General features: G+C 45.4%; 1 protein-coding gene across 5 annotated transcripts in view; it reads left to right on the forward strand.

Moving 5' to 3' along the window:
- TRIM35 (tripartite motif containing 35) overlaps window positions 1–17190 on the forward strand; it is a 229003-nt gene that overhangs the window by 43968 nt on the left and 167845 nt on the right. For all 5 annotated transcript variants that reach the window (XM_069605655.1, XM_069605656.1, XM_069605654.1 and 2 more), the window contains exons 2-4: window positions 5465–5560; window positions 8618–8848; window positions 10182–10204. In XM_069605655.1, coding sequence (XP_069461756.1) covers window positions 5465–5560; window positions 8618–8848; window positions 10182–10204 — 350 coding nt within the window. The remainder of the gene's footprint in view (window positions 1–5464; window positions 5561–8617; window positions 8849–10181; window positions 10205–17190) is intronic.

The raw sequence follows: 17190 nt of genomic DNA on the forward strand, positions 1-17190 counted from the left end.
GAGCAAAAGACTATATGCTCTGGGCAGGACAGTTGCCTCCACTGCCGCCTATCGGGCACGAATTGCTAACCGTGCCACTCTTTTGGCAAGCTACAATTGCCATGAGTGGGAAGAAGTAGATGCTTTAGTATCCTCCGCACCTGAACCACTGAAGAGCCAGTTGGCTCAGCTGGCAGCAGATGGTAGGTCCGTATCAGTCTGCATACTGAAAACAAACTTGGATGCAGCAGATAATGCTGGAATATTAATCGCCTAAGGCACTGTAATAAAGCGTCACGCTTGACAGTCAGGGTTCAAACCCGAAACCCAAGCCACTCTTATAGACATGCAGGTAGAGCCGAACGTACTATTCGGCAAGGCAGTGGACGAAGCCTGACGAGTACGAGACCCTAAAATCTCTGACAACTCACAAATAAACCCTCCGGACAGAGGGCAAACTCATTTTCATTGCTTTCGGGGCCAAAGCTCCCAAAGAGGTTCAAACTACTATCAAAATCAAGCAACCTCATGGGGCAACAATCGTTCCAATCATCACAAAGCTTCCCCAGAGGGCAGCGCAGCGGCTGCACTAGGGTTAGAGGCAGACCCGCCAGAGGTGGTACGCCACCCAGTAAACAGTGATGTTCCACTTCGGCTCCCCTCCCATGCATCCCATGTAGGGGGGTGCATTTCCACCTTCACCCACGCATGAGAGGGGATCACTTCGTACAGATGGGTGCTGTCCAGTGTCCGCAGGATACTGTGTAGAGCTACTAGGGCGCCCCCATGACCAAGTATGTCAAGCCACAAAAATTCTGCATGACTACCCCACAAGATGTAATCCCCCTACTAAAAAAGGGATTACATGGCAACATTGGAATATGAAAATGGGCATCTTTCATATCCAATGTTCCCAGCGCACAGAAGATCCTTGTATTTCAAAATAGACAACCAGCATTACCAGTTCAAGGTGCTGCCCTTCGGAATAGCTGGCAGTGGTGGCGTCGCACCTATACAGGGAGGCAATACCATTGTACCCTTACCTGGACGACCTGGCTCATTACAGGGGAATCACCCTTAATTTGCAGACTAAACATCCAAAGAACAATCGACCTCCCCTTCCAATTGGGCTTCTCAATCGACGAGAAAGAAATCAAGCCTGGTGCCAAGCCCCTCCAAAATAGTTCCTAGGAGCTGTCCTAAACGCCCAAAAGGGGTTGACCTTGCCATCAGAGGAAAGAATTTGAAATCTGTTGCTGCAAATTCCTCTATCACGCTGGTCGCCAAATAAGGGTGCGCAAAGCGATGCGTTTGCTAGGCATGATGGCATCTTGCATTTACCTGGTTCCGCACGCGCGCCTGCGCATGCGACCCATGCAGGAATGGTTGGCGAAACAGTGGTTTCAAGCAAGTGGTCAGTGGAACGATCTAGTGGTCGTTTCGCCAACACTAGTACAGAGTCTTCACTGGGAGAATCTTACGAAGGGGAAACCCTTCTATGATCCAAAGATGCAGGCCGTTGTCACAACAGACGCCTCCCTAGCAGGGTGGGGAGCCCACTACCTTCACCATACAGGGTCTCTGGTCTCACACAGCTCAGAACCACATCAATCTGCTAGAACTTCTAGCAGTCTTCAGAGCGCTTCGAGCATTCAAACCCCTCCTATCCAACCAGTCAGTGCAGATCCTAACAGACAGCATGACTGCGATGTTTTACCTAAACAAAGGGGCACTCGTTCGCCAAATCTGTCCAAGCTTGCCCAGAAAATATGGAAATGGATTTACATCCCAACATGTTCCAGGGGATCTCAACTCACTAGCAGATGCTCTGAGCAGGGATCCCCTCCCAGAAGTACATGAGGGGAGACTTCACGAAGTCGTAGGAGACCTCTTCTCTGTGGGGTTTCCCCCACTATAGACCTATTCGCCACAACCGAAAACAGGCAATGCCCAAACTTCGCATCCAGGTTCCCGCAGCCAGGCTCCAAGGGGAACGCCCTATGGATGAATTGGTGAGGGATGTTTGCCTACGCTTTTCCACCAACCTCTCTGTTGAGGAAGGTGGTGAACAAGATCCACAGGGAACTGGTGACTCTCATCCTGGTTGCTCCTATGTCGTCAAGACAACCATGGTACCCACACCTACGCAAAATGGCGGTGTGGGACCCCATCAAACTCCCGTGCCGGTACAACCTACTCTCCCAGCAGGAGGGGCTAACCGTGCATCCTCAGCCCAACTCAATGAACTTGGCAGCATGGTTCCTGAAGTCGTAGAGTTCCGACATCTCCATTTATCCCAGAGATGTATGGATATCTTGAGTCAAGAAAACCTAACACAAGGCACTGTTACTATGACCAATGGAAAAGAATCGTTATTTGGTGTCAGAATAAGCAAATCTACCCAGTTGATTGTACTCCTCATAATGTTGTCACCTATATGCTCCATCTATTGAATGCAGGGTTAGTGTTTAACTCACTTAAAGTGCACCTGGCAGCCTTATCAGCCTACACCACTTCCAATAACAAGGTGTCATGTTGGAAAGTGCCAGTTGTCAAAGCATTTATGGAAGGGTTAAAGAGACTCCACCCGCCAATTTCTAACCCACCACCAGGTTGGGACCTTAATGTGGTACTTGCTAAGCTCATGGGACCCTCCCTTTGAGCCCATGCGCAAATCTAGTCTCAAACACCTGATTTATAAAACTGCCTTCTTAGTAGCCATCACCTCCATAAGAAGGGTCAGTGAAATTCAAGCTCTGTCAGTGCAGGATCCTTTCCTTACTATTCATAAGGATAAAGTGGTTTTACGCACTCGGCCTAGGTTCTCAATGAATTTAATTTCCAAATTCCATGTTAACCAGTCTATTGAGCTACCAGCCGCCTTCCAAGAAGCCAAGAGCTGTGCTGAGGTGAAACTCCACACACTAGATATGAGGATGGCGGTCCTCTACTATGCAGACCCAGACCGCTAAGAAAAACAGATCAGTTGTTCGTCTCCATAGCTCCTGGCAGAGATGGAGATTGCGTCTCTAAAAACGCCATCACTAAGTGGATAGTCGGATGTATCCAACTGTGCTATTCCCTTTCATATAAAACACTGCCTTTTACACCAAGGGCCCACTCTACAAGAGGTACTGGAGCCACTCTGGCTTTCATTGCAAATGTACCCCTTGACAGCATTTGCAAAGCAGCTACATGGAGCTCTATTCACACCTTTTACTCAGCACTACTGCATTGACATTCATTCCAAGACAGATACTCAAGACGGACAAGCGGGTTCTAAGACACTAGTCCCACCTCCTCCTTCTAACACTGCTCGTTAATCTATGCACAGCATGTGATCTAAGCAGATTCCACAAGCCTCAGAAGGGCTACATTACTCACCGTAATTGTATTTCTGATGCTTGTATCTGCTTAGAATCGCATGCGCCCGCCCTTCCTCCCCTCTGAGAGAAGGCACATGGATGCTTGTAGTCTTATCTATCTTATCTGCTTGGATACTCTGTACTCGCGCTACTCCTCATGCTACCTCATGTCAGAAAAAATACAATCTGAGGGTCCTACACGCGTTCAGGATCATGGGTACAGGGGAAGTCACACTAGGGATAGTATTACTGGCACGCTCTGGTTCAACGCCCCCGTTTCGAGTTTCGAAAAACAAACTTTAATACTCGCAGCTTCCACTAGATGTCGGCCTATGCACAGCATGTGCATCTAAGCAGATGCAAGCATCAGAAATACGATTACGGTGAGTAATGTATCCCAGATTATACCCACCAAAAATATCGCCATATATATGGTCGTCTGGAACGGCCATAGGCGATAATTTTTGGGGGATAATTTTGGGGGGTTTTGGGAGCAGGGGTGTACACCCGCTCAATAATGCAGGTGTGTCCCCCACAGGTTCCATGCCTTAATACCGCTGCAAAAATATGCTGATATTTTTGTAAGGCAATATTTTTGCTGGGATATTAATAAATGGAACCGTTTTGAGCTGCAGCTGCTCTCCCATTTCCAGAAATTGTTGCGCCTCCTATATTTTATTTGTTCTTGTGGTGCCCTGTGCATGGCTCCACATGACCTCACTACTGGAAGCAGAACTTAACCACACACGTCCTTTGTCCTGATACCTCTGCAAATGGATGCTCTCCACTGGTAATCTCAGGATTCCAGCCTCCCTGGGCCACCCTTGCACATCCAGACCCATCCTGGTGGATCGCTAATGATGGATCTGTTTCTACCTTGGGTCATCTGAAAATTCACAACCTATGGTTGTGTTGGCATCAGACTACATAGTTGGGGCTGAAATCCATTTTACTAGCCCTTCATGCGTTGCTGCTTGGTTTGGATGTTTTACCCCTCCTTTGTTGCGGCTCATCTGAACCCACGGTGGTAGTGGCCACAGTTGCAGCATAATGAGACACTACACCACGGATATACAACCTCTGGCTCTCCAGATGTTTTGAACTATGAACCCCCTGTTCCTCGCCACTGACCATGCTGGCGAGGGCTGATGGAGTTGTAGTTCAAAACATCTGGGGCGCCAAAGGTTGCAGAGCCATGCCCTACACTCACCAGGGTAGGGAGTTTGGTCTTTAGGTTTTTAGCAAGCCATTTTAGCATGTTGAAACTAGTGCTCTCGCATCCTTTTCAATTTCCGAGGAGGCTTGAGTTTTGCCCCAAAAAATGCTGATTGTGTTCTCAGTGCCTAGGTAAACCCTTGACCTGATCTTTACTGACAGTTTTGTTTCAGAAAGCCAACAATGCAATGGGGAGAAGTGACCATTCAGCGGGCAGTACCCTCTTCAGACATTGGCAACTGGCTAGCGCTCGCCTGACCACTAGAGCCACTTCAATTAAACTGGCGCTAGCGCTCGCCTGACCACTAGAGCCACTTCAATTAAACTGGCTCTTTTTCAGAATACGGAATGGAAATACTCGTTTGCCTCTAGTCCTACGTTTTCTATAATTGACAAGTTTGCATCTTTACATACATTGTTTTGGGCAGATCTTTCGGGGTACAGGAAGCATTCCTGTTGGGAGCCTGCCATTGCCCCATTTCTTGTTTTTCACTTTATTTCACATTCCTGAAAACGGTTCTTTCCACTGTGTTGTACTTGCATTTGAAAGATGAAATGTTTGTGTCTTGAACTCCATGGCTCTAATCTTGGCCTTACTGTAGAATGGGGCTGGCTGTCCCACAACAGTGATTGCTGCTGTCGTGCGGGCTGCATGCAATTCCTGGCCAAGTCGGAGGTTGTATATGGATAGGAAAGTTCCATTGACGCAGTCGTGACTCGTGCAGGAACCACTGACTCATATGTTTAGTTTATTTAAGCATTGCAAATGTAAATCTAGGAAAGAAATCCTTGTAACGCTGTTTATAAATCCTTGAAAGAAAGGGTGGCTTTCTTGTTTTGTGCAATTAAAAACTGTTGGAAGAAGGCTACATTGTGATTCTGAAACTTGGTCTTTGTTTCTTTAGGCTAAGTGGAAGAACATGGAGACATCCCTCAAGGACAAGCTTAAGGATTTTAGCACCTTCAAGAGAACCTACGATTCGATTGTGAAGCACAACAAGGTACAGCTCAAGGCCTAGTTCGTAGACCTGGGATTCATTAATAATTAAGACATGGTTTCTGGCATGTGTGCACTCTACCTTATTCGGTGCGTGCTTTTCTCTGCACCTGCCAGTAGTGGCTGCTGGACAGGGTTCATTGCAGTGATGAAGCCGTAGTGGATGCCGCCCAAAGGGCAATGATTTTGTAGTGCTTTTCGCAACCGCTCCAAATAAAATGGGAAAGGCGCACGTCAACTCTGCTTTGTGCCACTGCCCAGCACATCTAATCAATCTTTGAGTGATTGCGCTGTGGTTTAAGTAAGGGACAGAGCAACGACCTGTGATGTTGTGTGCTCTTGTAGAGCCATCACTGCTCTTTGGGCTAGCCAGTTGTGGGTACTAGTTGCGATGGTGGTGTAGGGAGGGCTGCAGGTAGACCTGTATGTTGTGCACCTTAACCGGTTAGTAGAGGGCAATTTGAGAGAGCTGTTCCTTATGAAGATTGAGCACCAGTGGTGTCGGGTCACTTCTTCTGTTAGTCTTTATAGGGATGGTACAGGCTCTGGCAGAGCTTGCCTTGTACGGCAGGTTGCCAGTTTGATACAGACTTCGTTCGTCCTAACCACTGTAGAAAACTATCCCGGTTTTATGAACAATCTTTACTCCAACCCCATCCCAAAACCAGGCATTCACAAGCCGTTCATAGCCTCATTAACTCTGCTTACCGTAACAGTACTGCATTTTTCAATACTTTTTAGCTTGACAACCATTTTGCTGTAAAGTTATTTTCAACCCCTTTCCCAGAAGCTGAAAACTGGATATAGCGTTATCCTCCAATGAGACCAAAACGTGTTTAGTAGAGCTGTCATATTGTTTTTTTTTATACATTGGTTATAGAATTTGGAGGGCAAACCACCTGTTATGCTGATTTGTGTTAGATGGCACCTCCTGCCATAGGGAATGGTGGAGCGCTTTGCCTGCCCAAGGCAAACGAGGAGTATGATGGAACATGCAGTAGTGGTAGGGAGGAGCAAAGCCGGGTAGATAGATGGGATGTTGGGGAGGGGATAGATAAGATGGTCAGGAAGGCATGAGAACGAAAAGATTGAGCTATGTGTACAATTCGACTAAATTTATTGTGGGACTTCAATTGCATTCTATGGGGTACAGCGCCGGAAGGAGAGCAAATGGAGGGGTTCGCTGCACCAGGTGGGTGTCTGAAATCTACTCGCTGCATAGTAAACCTGGGCCTGTTGAAGCCATGCCCAAGAAAACGCAGATAGATACCACAACATTTGGGAGGAGTTGCATGTCAGAAACCCGAATTTATCCAGTTTGCAAAAGCTCCCTGAAGGAGAACCTACATTGTAAGTGATGGTCAACAAGTTTATAATGCCAAAACCCTGGGCTTGTTCTTCCGGCACAGTACTCTAGGACACAAAGCCCATCATCGGCTGAGCAGTGGCCGGACTCCTTAGTTCTACCAAGAAAAACACAGCTGAGGCTGATGAGGCCGTTGCAAGATGTCCGCCGGATTTGGTAATGAGTATTTGACCTGATATTATAGCCTTTCTTGGAGCGGATCTTGTCATTTCACTGTTGCGTATCTGACTTTGTGGCGCATAAGTGTCTCACTGTCATCAGTAGTTAATCATGTGGCCTCTGATTGGATTAGGAATCCGGTATTCATTTGGTCTGTTTTCAGGATGGCAGCGTCACGCTGGTTACGGACGCCGCAATCTTGAAAGAAACCCAAACCGAAAAAGGACCAATCTGTATTCTTTACAAGATCCACCCATTAAGAGGGACACTAAGAAAGGAACTGTACGGAGACCCCAGCACGCACCATACTAATAACTGAAGATACAATGTGTAGATTAAGTTCTGCAACTAGAATTAAGATGACAAACTAAACCATCCATGAGACCCAGTGATGGCATTGATGTCAAAACTAAACTTAGAATACTGGGACTCTGTGGAAACTGTAACTAGCACTATAAGGAACAATAACATTTTTAGAAACTACCTTTTAGAATCTTGTAAAAGGACAGTCTTCAACCTGAATTTCTATAGCAGAACTATTCTCAGACTAGAATGTACAACAATGTGTATCCATGATTAGCCCGAGATGAACCCTGAATAAATGGGACATAAGTATTTTGGTGTTTGTAATTATTCAGAATTGTGCTAGTTGGATCACACATGATACTATACCATTAACATTATTACTGTAACTGAGCATTGCGAAAGCCTGGGAAGGGCAAAACAATTGCATGTGCCTCCAAATGGAGTAGTTTGGCACTTTGTAAATTGTAAACTCACTTTGGTTTAGGACCAATAAAATACTATGTTTAAAGGTCACTGGTGGGAACTCCTACTTTAAACTAAGAGCTAGGCGCAAGTAACCCAACATACCCACGCGTTGTGCTTTATCCACTGACTAGTGGATGACCATCCGACGAGTACTATACACCCAGGGGTAGGTGCGCTGAATACTGTCCACTCTCGTCTTTCCAGTCAAAATATAGTTCACATGATCTCCTGGGAAAGGAAAGTTCTTGAAATTAAAGAAATTTAGTAGATTATATATGGTGCTAAAAATCTGTGCAGTAAGATGATTTGCAATGGACCTTTATGGAAATTGCTTTCTTCGGTTGCCCCTAAAATGGATTGTGGGTTGCATGACGGAGCCCCAATTTTTTTATTTATTGATATATTTTTAATTTAAAGCTTCAGAATCCTTTGCTACTATGCAAAATATTAAAGCTCTGTTAGCCAAAAACAAAAGCTCTGTTGGTTGAAATGCATTGGGTTCCTTCTGGAAGAGCGGTGTAGATTGCGAGCATCACTGGTGCTGCAACAAAGCCCAGAAATAGCCTGGTGCATTCTACCTTGCATTGCTGTGCCCCTGTCAGAAAAGGTATTTTTTGGTGGACCAGGCTGCCTTTTGGGAGATGGGATTTGAAAAACAATATAAAGGTTTTCTGTTCCTCAACAGGGGCACGTTTTAGGCATTCAGTTATGCTATTTTCATGTCCCATTGTTTGCACAATAATCGCCTTAACTACTTTTCAACAGGCGGAGACCATCCGAATCAGAGAACAGATCAAGAAGGAGTTTCTGAAACTCCACGAATTTCTAAATAACGAGGAGAAGGACGCCCTGTCCGAGCTGGAAGATGAAGCAAAGCAGAAACAAACGCTGGTGGAGGAGAAGATTAAAAAGGTCTTGGAGGACATGGGCTCCCTGTCGCTCGAGATCAACAAGCTGCAGGCCGAGATGAAGGAGAGTGATGTTTCCTTTCTAATGGTACATAGCCCAGGCAGTAGACTCGTGCGCGTTTGCGCAGTTACCTCATGTAAGATGCACTCGCTTTTTCTCACAGTTCTGTAAGGTACAACTGTTTGCTGGTAAAATGGCTAACTGGATGAAGCAGACACCTCTTGTTTGCATCATGCGCGCACATACGTTTAAGTGTTGACGCGGCCGACTTTCTTCCAGTCTGAGACTGGACATTTTGTAATAGTCGCATGTTTTAACTGAATGTGGAAAGTGCATTTGGGTATGCGATTTGAAAACCCAGGACAATGCCAATAATCTTGGTGCAATCTTCAATACAGTCACAGTACTCCCACTCTCCACAAATTCCCTGCAGGCACACATGCCCCCCCCCCTTTTTTTTTTTCTTTTCTCGCCAATAACATTCCTGCATTCCTGTTGTGTCCGTATTGTATCATGGCGTAAAACCCAGGTACTTGCATCATTTCCAATCATTGCCGTTTACATATAGCATTGTCAAGAATGTAGAGGTGTAGTCCAGTCCATTTAATATCGTCTGTTAGGACGGCAGTGTCGGATTCCTTAATCCCAAGTTTTTCCATACAATTAGTTTTCAAACTGAATGCTTCTTTGTCTGGTGCTACAATGAATGTCTGGCGGACCCTGGCAGAAGAGGCCAAGGTCTAGTTTGCAACCACATCCACATTTGTACAACTGCTCGTAATTGGCTCTTAAAAGTAAAGCCTTTGATAAAACGGTTCTACATTTGAGGGGAAAAAATCCAATCTACTTCACTAGATTACACCCATTATTTATATATTTAATCATGGAGAAATTGATGGGGGAGACAGCATCATAAACATGGGTGGCATGGCTAAGTATGTTCTTCCAATGCAAGGAAATTGGCGTATTAGATGGTATGTGCCAGCCCTATATTCTCTCTGTATCCAGTACAATACTTCAGTGGGCTTGCCCATCCATGGACATGCATGTCGAGTTAAAACCTAGAAAGGCACTCTTTAGCCTTGTGAAAGGAGCACTCTTGATGGGTATAATGGCAAATTTAAATAGACCAGTTTGTGGAATATACTAGGGCCATTTTCTGGGTTAGTGGTTCGTGTCCACCCCAAACTCTCGTGGTTGTTTCACCCTGCCACTTCTTGCTTGCGTGCTCCCTCTGGCTGTGGTGCTCTGGTAGAGCAAACAAAGGGATAGTGGGGGGGGGGGTGTCGGGCGGAGGGGGGTGAGGGGGGGGGACCACATTAGAACAGCCGAATGTTAGACTTGGTTCTTTTCCCTAATTATTTTTGTGACCGACGGACTGCAGTTTATCTAATGTTTTTTTTCTTTGTTCTCATTTCAGAAGCACAAAAACAGGAAGAGGAGGTATGTGACTAGATTCCCAATGGTCTGTACAAATTTGATCTAATTTAAGATAATAGATGTAATCTCGAACATTATAGATGGAATAAAATGCACATACAATCTGTCCTAATCTAAGGCCAAAGCTCACTGGACCTTTGTTTTTCTGAAGTCTTAGGTTTTCACATATTTGCTGGTATCCATGTTTTTCTCTTCTACATTCAACCCTTTCTTTGCATGGAAAAAATAAGTGGCACACTCTGCCATGGTACTACTAAACCAGAAGATGGCAACAGCTGGGAAATGATGCAGTTACTTAGGCTTAGTATAGCACTGCCTGGTATATGCCTGTCTAATGCTATACACAACCCATTGATTTTGCACAGTGCTACTTTTTAACAGGAGTGCAAGTAACAGATGCAAGGATACACATACTGCTTATAAAAAGTGGCTGGTAGTACACTTAATTTCAACTGGGATAGTGCTACTGGCAGAACAAAACTTTCAGAAGTATGCTTGGAAATACTGGAAGGCCAGTTACAGCCTAAAGTTTGATCTTGGCGTTTCTCAGTTCCTTGGAGGATGTTTTGGTGGGAGGATCAGGTAGTGGGTGGGAATGAGGATAACCCTGTACAGTTAGCGGGTAACCACAAACACCCACAAGCTGTCTGTCTTAACATCCCATCTCCTGCTTAGCTTTTTCTAGTGCAATATATTTGTTTATATTTGCCCTACGGGGGAGCATTTAATCGCCACCCAACAGCCAAAATATTTTTCTTTTCTTCAAATTGAAGTGTATTTTGCCGAGCCTTCTTCCTCCTTGCTCATCCTTCTTCCTCGGCTAACGTTCAGTGTATTTCCCTCCTACCCTTTCTCTCTCAAATTCGGGAAAGGGCTGCCTATACCCAGGTAACCTGTTATCTCAGTCTTCATTGTCTTCTCCCCCCCGACCCCTTGCAGTCTGGTTTCCACCTGTCTCACTCCACAGAGACTACACTTCAAGTTTCTAATTCTCTTCTTGCTGCGTGCCACTCTTAAGTTTCTTTCTATTCTTATTCTTCTCGATCTATCTGCAGCGTTTCACACTGTGGATCACTTTCTTATCTCCTCTCTTTCCACTTTGGGTATTTCTTGGTCTGTTCTCAAATTGTCCCCCTCTTATCTTTCTCAACACATTTATTCTGTTACTTGGGCTGGACACGTCGTCTTCGCTTCCTTTTCTTTATGGTGACCCCCAAGGTTTGGTACTGGGTCCTCTTATTTTCCCTCTCTACACTGCTCCTCTTTCTGCTCTGATCTCCTCTTTCAACTTTTTTCTTTCTTCTTTATGCTGATGACACCCATATTTTTCTTTTCTGTCCTACATTCTACTGTTTCAAACTATCTTAGCTGTTCAGAGCTGGATGTCTTCTCACAAACTACAAGTCTTTTCTCTCCCTCTGCCACGATTTCTCCCATCCCTTCTCCTCCCTCTTTCCTTTGCTCCATCCACTTTCCTTTTCTCGCTTAGTGTTCAACTTGAGCCTTATCTTTGATCTTTCTTTTCTCTCCATTTCTCTTCTATCGCTCGCTCTTGCCTCTGATTATATTTGTCGTGCTTATCTCTTTTCAAGCCACTAAACTTCTTCTTTTCTCAGACTACTGTTCATCGTTCTTGCGCGATCTCCCTGCTTTCTCTACCCCCTCATTATCCTATTACTACTTGTTTACTTTCCTTGTCACTACTTCCCTTTTGAATTCAATCACTTGCTTTCAATTGTTTTAAGTGTACCCATGGTTTGGCCCCCTCCGTATCTCTTTACTTTCATTCTATGTTCCCTCAGGCCCCTTGGGATCTTAGAATCTATTTCTTTTGATTGTTCCTAAGCCACCTTGTGCTTCGTCTCGTTTCTGCTCCTTTCCTCTTTTAGCTCTTGAGCACTGGAACGCCCACCCTCGCTGCTCCTCATCTTTCTTCACCTAGTCTCTAGTTCTTTAAAAGTAAACACAATGTTCTATCTTTCTGTATTTTTATCATTTTGATAGTACTGTTTTAAAAGCACCCTTGTTGCTCTGGGACCCCTACGTAGTACGCTGAATAACACTACTCTCTACCCCAGCATACCCTTTAATGCATGACCGGACCTCGCACCAAATGTTGTGTACCTTCTCCCACCACATGTGCTAATAGGTGGCTCATTTTTGATAGGTCTGCGTCTCCCAGCAATGTTCGCTGATATTGCTGTACATCTTTGAAAATCTTGCAAGTGGAATTTGCCATCTATGCAATGGCTTCAAGTTGTGGAGTTTCGATTTATTTTATTTTTTTGGTTGACCTGCATGTTTTTGTCCACATGTAGTCCGATTGCTTAAGCCCCAAGTCTACTTCCCAATTGTAGTATTTGTTTTTTATACATTTTGGATATCCCATTTATCTGAGCCATTTTGAGTAATATTTCAAAGGGTGTTAGTCTGTGTTCCACCAACTATTACATTTTTCCCCATTAGTATTCCCTTTTTAATTGTAGATGGGTCAGCACTGGTAAATCGTCCCAATCCCCCAAATTCTTTTCTCACTCTGGATATTTATGAAACTTCCTTTGCTTCCAACGCTGCCCCACTGTCAAGTCGAGCTTTTTAAACCATTTGTGAAACATAGCAGGGTCTTGGTTCTCTGCGATGAATTGAGGGGTCCACAAACAATTTGGGGGCGACAGCCAAGTTGTGACGCTCTCCTTCATTCTGTGGTCCCTCCACACATTCCAAAAGGGGCAGATGGCTGGGCGCTGCCCCACAACCTTCGGTACTGCCATTTACGATACCCAAAGACACTGTCCTGTTACTGGACTAACTACATAACTTTCACGTTTTTTCCCTGGCTTGCGTGTTTCTCAAATGTCTCCCACTTCTTGGCTACTCTGTACTAGCATTTAATGTACCAGTCCTGCCCTCCTTCACCCCATCATCTACCGCCCCCCAGGCCACACTCGCCTTGTTCGATCTCCAAAGCCTCATTTGTATTCTCCAAAAAAAAGGATTTCGGCACCTCCCATCAGCAAAATAGTGATCAAGAATAATAACTTAGTGAGAGCGTTCATTTTTACTGACTAGTCTCCCATCCACGATCATCCCAATTTGGACCTCCTGGTACATTTGTTGCCACAGCACCAGGTAGTTTTTCTTTGAATAAAAGCAAGGGGGAAGCCAGATTCCCAAATATTTTATCTTGTTGCTCACCATCTTAAATGGTGCTGCTCTAAACGATGAGCCCCAATCCTTATCCCTGCGAGCCAGTGCTGGGAGATCAGATTTATTTTGTATCCAGAGAGGGTTCCATGTTCTTCTAAATCTGTCGGCAGCACAGGGACATTCATTTGCTGGATCTGAAGGGTATAGCAGAACCTCATACAGAAACTGTTAACTTAGTTTTGAGTCCCTAGTCCTTTATCTGATTTATTTCTTCTAATTTTTGATTTCAGCAATTCGATGACCAGGGCAAACCAGAAGGGTGACGCCCTTGGCTGCCCACCTGCCCCCCCCAATGGGAATTGGCACGATGAGCACCCATTTACTCAGAGGCTCTGATTTTTAATATATTTGGGCTATCCACCCTGTCCAGTTTTGCCCCAATCCAAACCCTTTCAGTACTTACCTTGTCTGCATCCAATAATAACTGGACCACGTCTCCCGGTAGTTCCCTCAAGTACGTACAGTAGATCAATCATTTTGCAGAGGCTGTCCCCTCCTTGCTTGGATCGAACAAATGCAACCTGGTCCGGATGGATGAGATCTGGGTCCAACCAGTTGGCCAACATCATTTTAAGTATTTTTTGCATCCACATTGAGTGGCGATTTGCCTATGAGACCCAATTCTCAGGTGTGTTCCCATCTTTGTGAATCAACGAAATTGAGGCTTCCAGGAGCAACTGCGTTATGTTCTGTCTTCCACTGTTGGATTGAAGACCTTTTTAAGGCTGGCTGCCAGCACCTTCTGATATTGCTTGTAAAACACTACTGTAAATCTGCGTGCCCCGATTTTAAACTGCTAATGGCATACTTTATCTCTGCCATAGTGATGGGAGCGTCTAGGGCATTTTTATTTTAGGAGGGTATACTTAATTTCTGCAAGTATTGACTGCAATACTCTGGGGGCGGTCACCTCATCGACCTCCAGCAGCTCGAGCACACCCCTTGCTGCCCTCTGCGTGGCTGCCATGATCCCCCACACCCTTTATGAGACAGAGGTTCAGGCGCTGGTTTTATGTGCCTGACCCCATGTCCTCAAGCATGGTCATGTTTGTGTAGGGGGATGGGCACTAAGGGCCCTCACAGGGTTATAAATTCAAATTGGGAGCTCCGATTTCGAGCTCTGTGCAGACTGCTATTTTTCATGCACCCCCTGGTGATCCACCCAGCCAAACAATTCTAAATTCCAGATTCTTTAAGGTATCTATTCAATCAACTAACCAATGGCAACATTTCTAACTCTTGGACACATGCTCCCGGTTTATCTCTCTTTTTTTTTTTTTTAACTGCAGTAATTCTATTCCTGAAACAAAAATGGTAGATTTCTTTCGGCAATTTTATTACTGAACACATCCTCTATGAGCTTTGTTGCGTGATATTGCCATGCTGTAATTCGAAGGTCTTCTCGTACATTATCCATGGTCACTTCATCAAATCCTATGAACAGGTAGTCTGGTTGGTTCAAGAACTAAGGTTTTCTCGGAATATAAGATAGCCAGCCTCTATAGATGGTGGCATTTGAGCGCGGACCCGGCTTTGAGAAGCAACGGAGCGCTTTACAGAGGTATACATAACGGATTCTTAAAATCAGATTTGGTGTGAACACGCATTTGAGGTGGTAGCATTTTTATGCCCTCATTTTGAAGTTGGCGACAAACCTTTTTTGGGGGGTATTGTGTATGCCAGGAAAGAAATATTTTAGAACTTCATTGCATGTATATTTTTTGAGTTAAGCAATGGTTGGAGGCCGAATTCAGATTCAATAGCACAATAGTGGATCTCTTGTTTGGTGTGCGCTGCTGATGCTTTTATCCTCAATGTGTTAATACTGCAGTGTAAGCAGCAGCAAAGGCACGACCACTGTTTGTTTTCATAATTTTAGGGAGTCAAACAGAACTGCATGACCTTCATCTACGATGCTGAATAATTTTAGTTGTCCACTCATTTAGGAATATTTTTGTTCTGGAACATGATGCTGCGGAGTTCTGCTTGGCTAAAAATGCCATTGCATTTTGAATGACTAGACCCAGGGTGTAGTTTGTCTTATTATGGCCAGAGTACGGGGATTTGACCAATTCCAGCATTCAGACCTTGGAATTGGTGGTGCAGCACAATTCCAGCGAGACCGCAAGGGTCGATGAACTTCAAGCAATTTGAGTTTTTGTTAATGTTGGGGGGGGGAGGGGGAGACCAGGAACAATCTAAATATATACAGAATGTGGATAAATCCCTCTGGTTATATTTTGTTTGAGCAGTATCAAATATGCCCTAACTTTTTCACTTTTCACAAGTTTCCTAAGCACGTGTCATGATCTATGTAGTAGCACAGCAACACCTCAACAACTCCTACCACTTTCACGCCTCAATTCCGTTTTTCAGCAAACGTATTTGCTTTGTGAAACTCAGCACCTCGTATATTTGCGGAGAAGATTTCTTCGATATGTCTTCGTCTTCCACTCCGACACCTCGGTCCGGGTTCAAGCAATGCCCTGACTGCGAATACAAGATGTCGATCATTTGGTCTCCAGTTTGGGACTCCTAATGTGCCAGAATGACTCCTCTCGGAGGAGAGTAGGATGCAGGATCTTTGTGATGCCTTGCATAATGCAAGTGGTATAGACCCTTCTCCTGAGCTGGAGTTCGGCAGACCAGACCCTGGTGAGCATGCCGCCGCCTCCTCTTAGTGACGCCTTATGTTGAGAGTGGTGGAGTATTTGGGCTGGGCCAGGCCTACTGCCCACTATGATCAGGATGATTTTACGGACATTTTGGATCAGGGTCTGCCTACAGATCCCATATTGCCATTTCATGTGGCTCTGCAGAATCGGTGGCTAAAAATTGGGAAATCCTGGAGACTAATCCGGCTGTGAACAAGTCTCTTACCAGAAAATACTGCCCCCTCCAGGAGCGACCCTGGATATCTGTCATCTCACCCCACTCCTGAGCGTCTGTTGGTCCAGGCATCCACGGCTACCTCGAAAAAGGCTGCTTTCCCTCTGGAAAGGGACGATCAGTGGATGGATGGGCGTGCATGGTAATTTCAGCTGGGATATGGCGTTGAAGGCGGTTAACTCCTCTTGTGCCTTTGCAAGATTTTTGTACACTCTGTGGTATTGCATATCTATGGGGGCTGAGTATATTCCCGAAAGGGAAGACTTTCTAGCTAATGTGAAGGACGGCAAAGAAGCAATGTGTGAATCCCTTTAGTCTAGGTTGGATGTTGCTGACAGGGTCAGCAGATCCATGGCTACTAACACCGCAATAGGCAGATTTGCGTTGTTGCGGGAGTCTGGTTTTGCACCTGATGTGCAGGCTAAACATCTGAACATGCCATTTGACGTGTCTGGCCTTTTTGGCAGCAAGGCTGACTAGAGCCTTGAGAAGCTGCAGACCTCTAAGGCAGTCGCCAAGTCTTAGGGTGCCACTGCTAGGCAGTCTCAGCCTTTTCATCCTAGTGGACAGCAATGGTGGGGTAGATCCTTTCGTTACTCCTCATTTGGAAGGGCGAGAGTAATGGCTGGACAAAGAGGCCAACGTAAGTTTACTTGTGGTGGACGAGGTAGAGGTGCCAACGCCGCTCAAGCAGCAGCCTCGTTGCCATCAGGCTGTGCTACTGCCGCTTCAAAACTGCTCTGAGCCCTTTGGTCACAGATCACCGGTGGGGGCGGCAGGCTGTCTCAGCATCTGGTAGAATGGCGAGCCATTACTTTAGGTGCTTGGGCCCCGGAGACAATGGCCCACGAGTACAGCCTTCCTTTTCTACAGAAGCCTCATGACAAGCCACC

Source organism: Ambystoma mexicanum, chromosome 4p (assembly GCF_040938575.1).
Source record: "Ambystoma mexicanum isolate Mex_15411 chromosome 4p, UKY_AmexF1_1, whole genome shotgun sequence".
NCBI classification, from domain to species: domain Eukaryota; kingdom Metazoa; phylum Chordata; class Amphibia; order Caudata; family Ambystomatidae; genus Ambystoma; species Ambystoma mexicanum.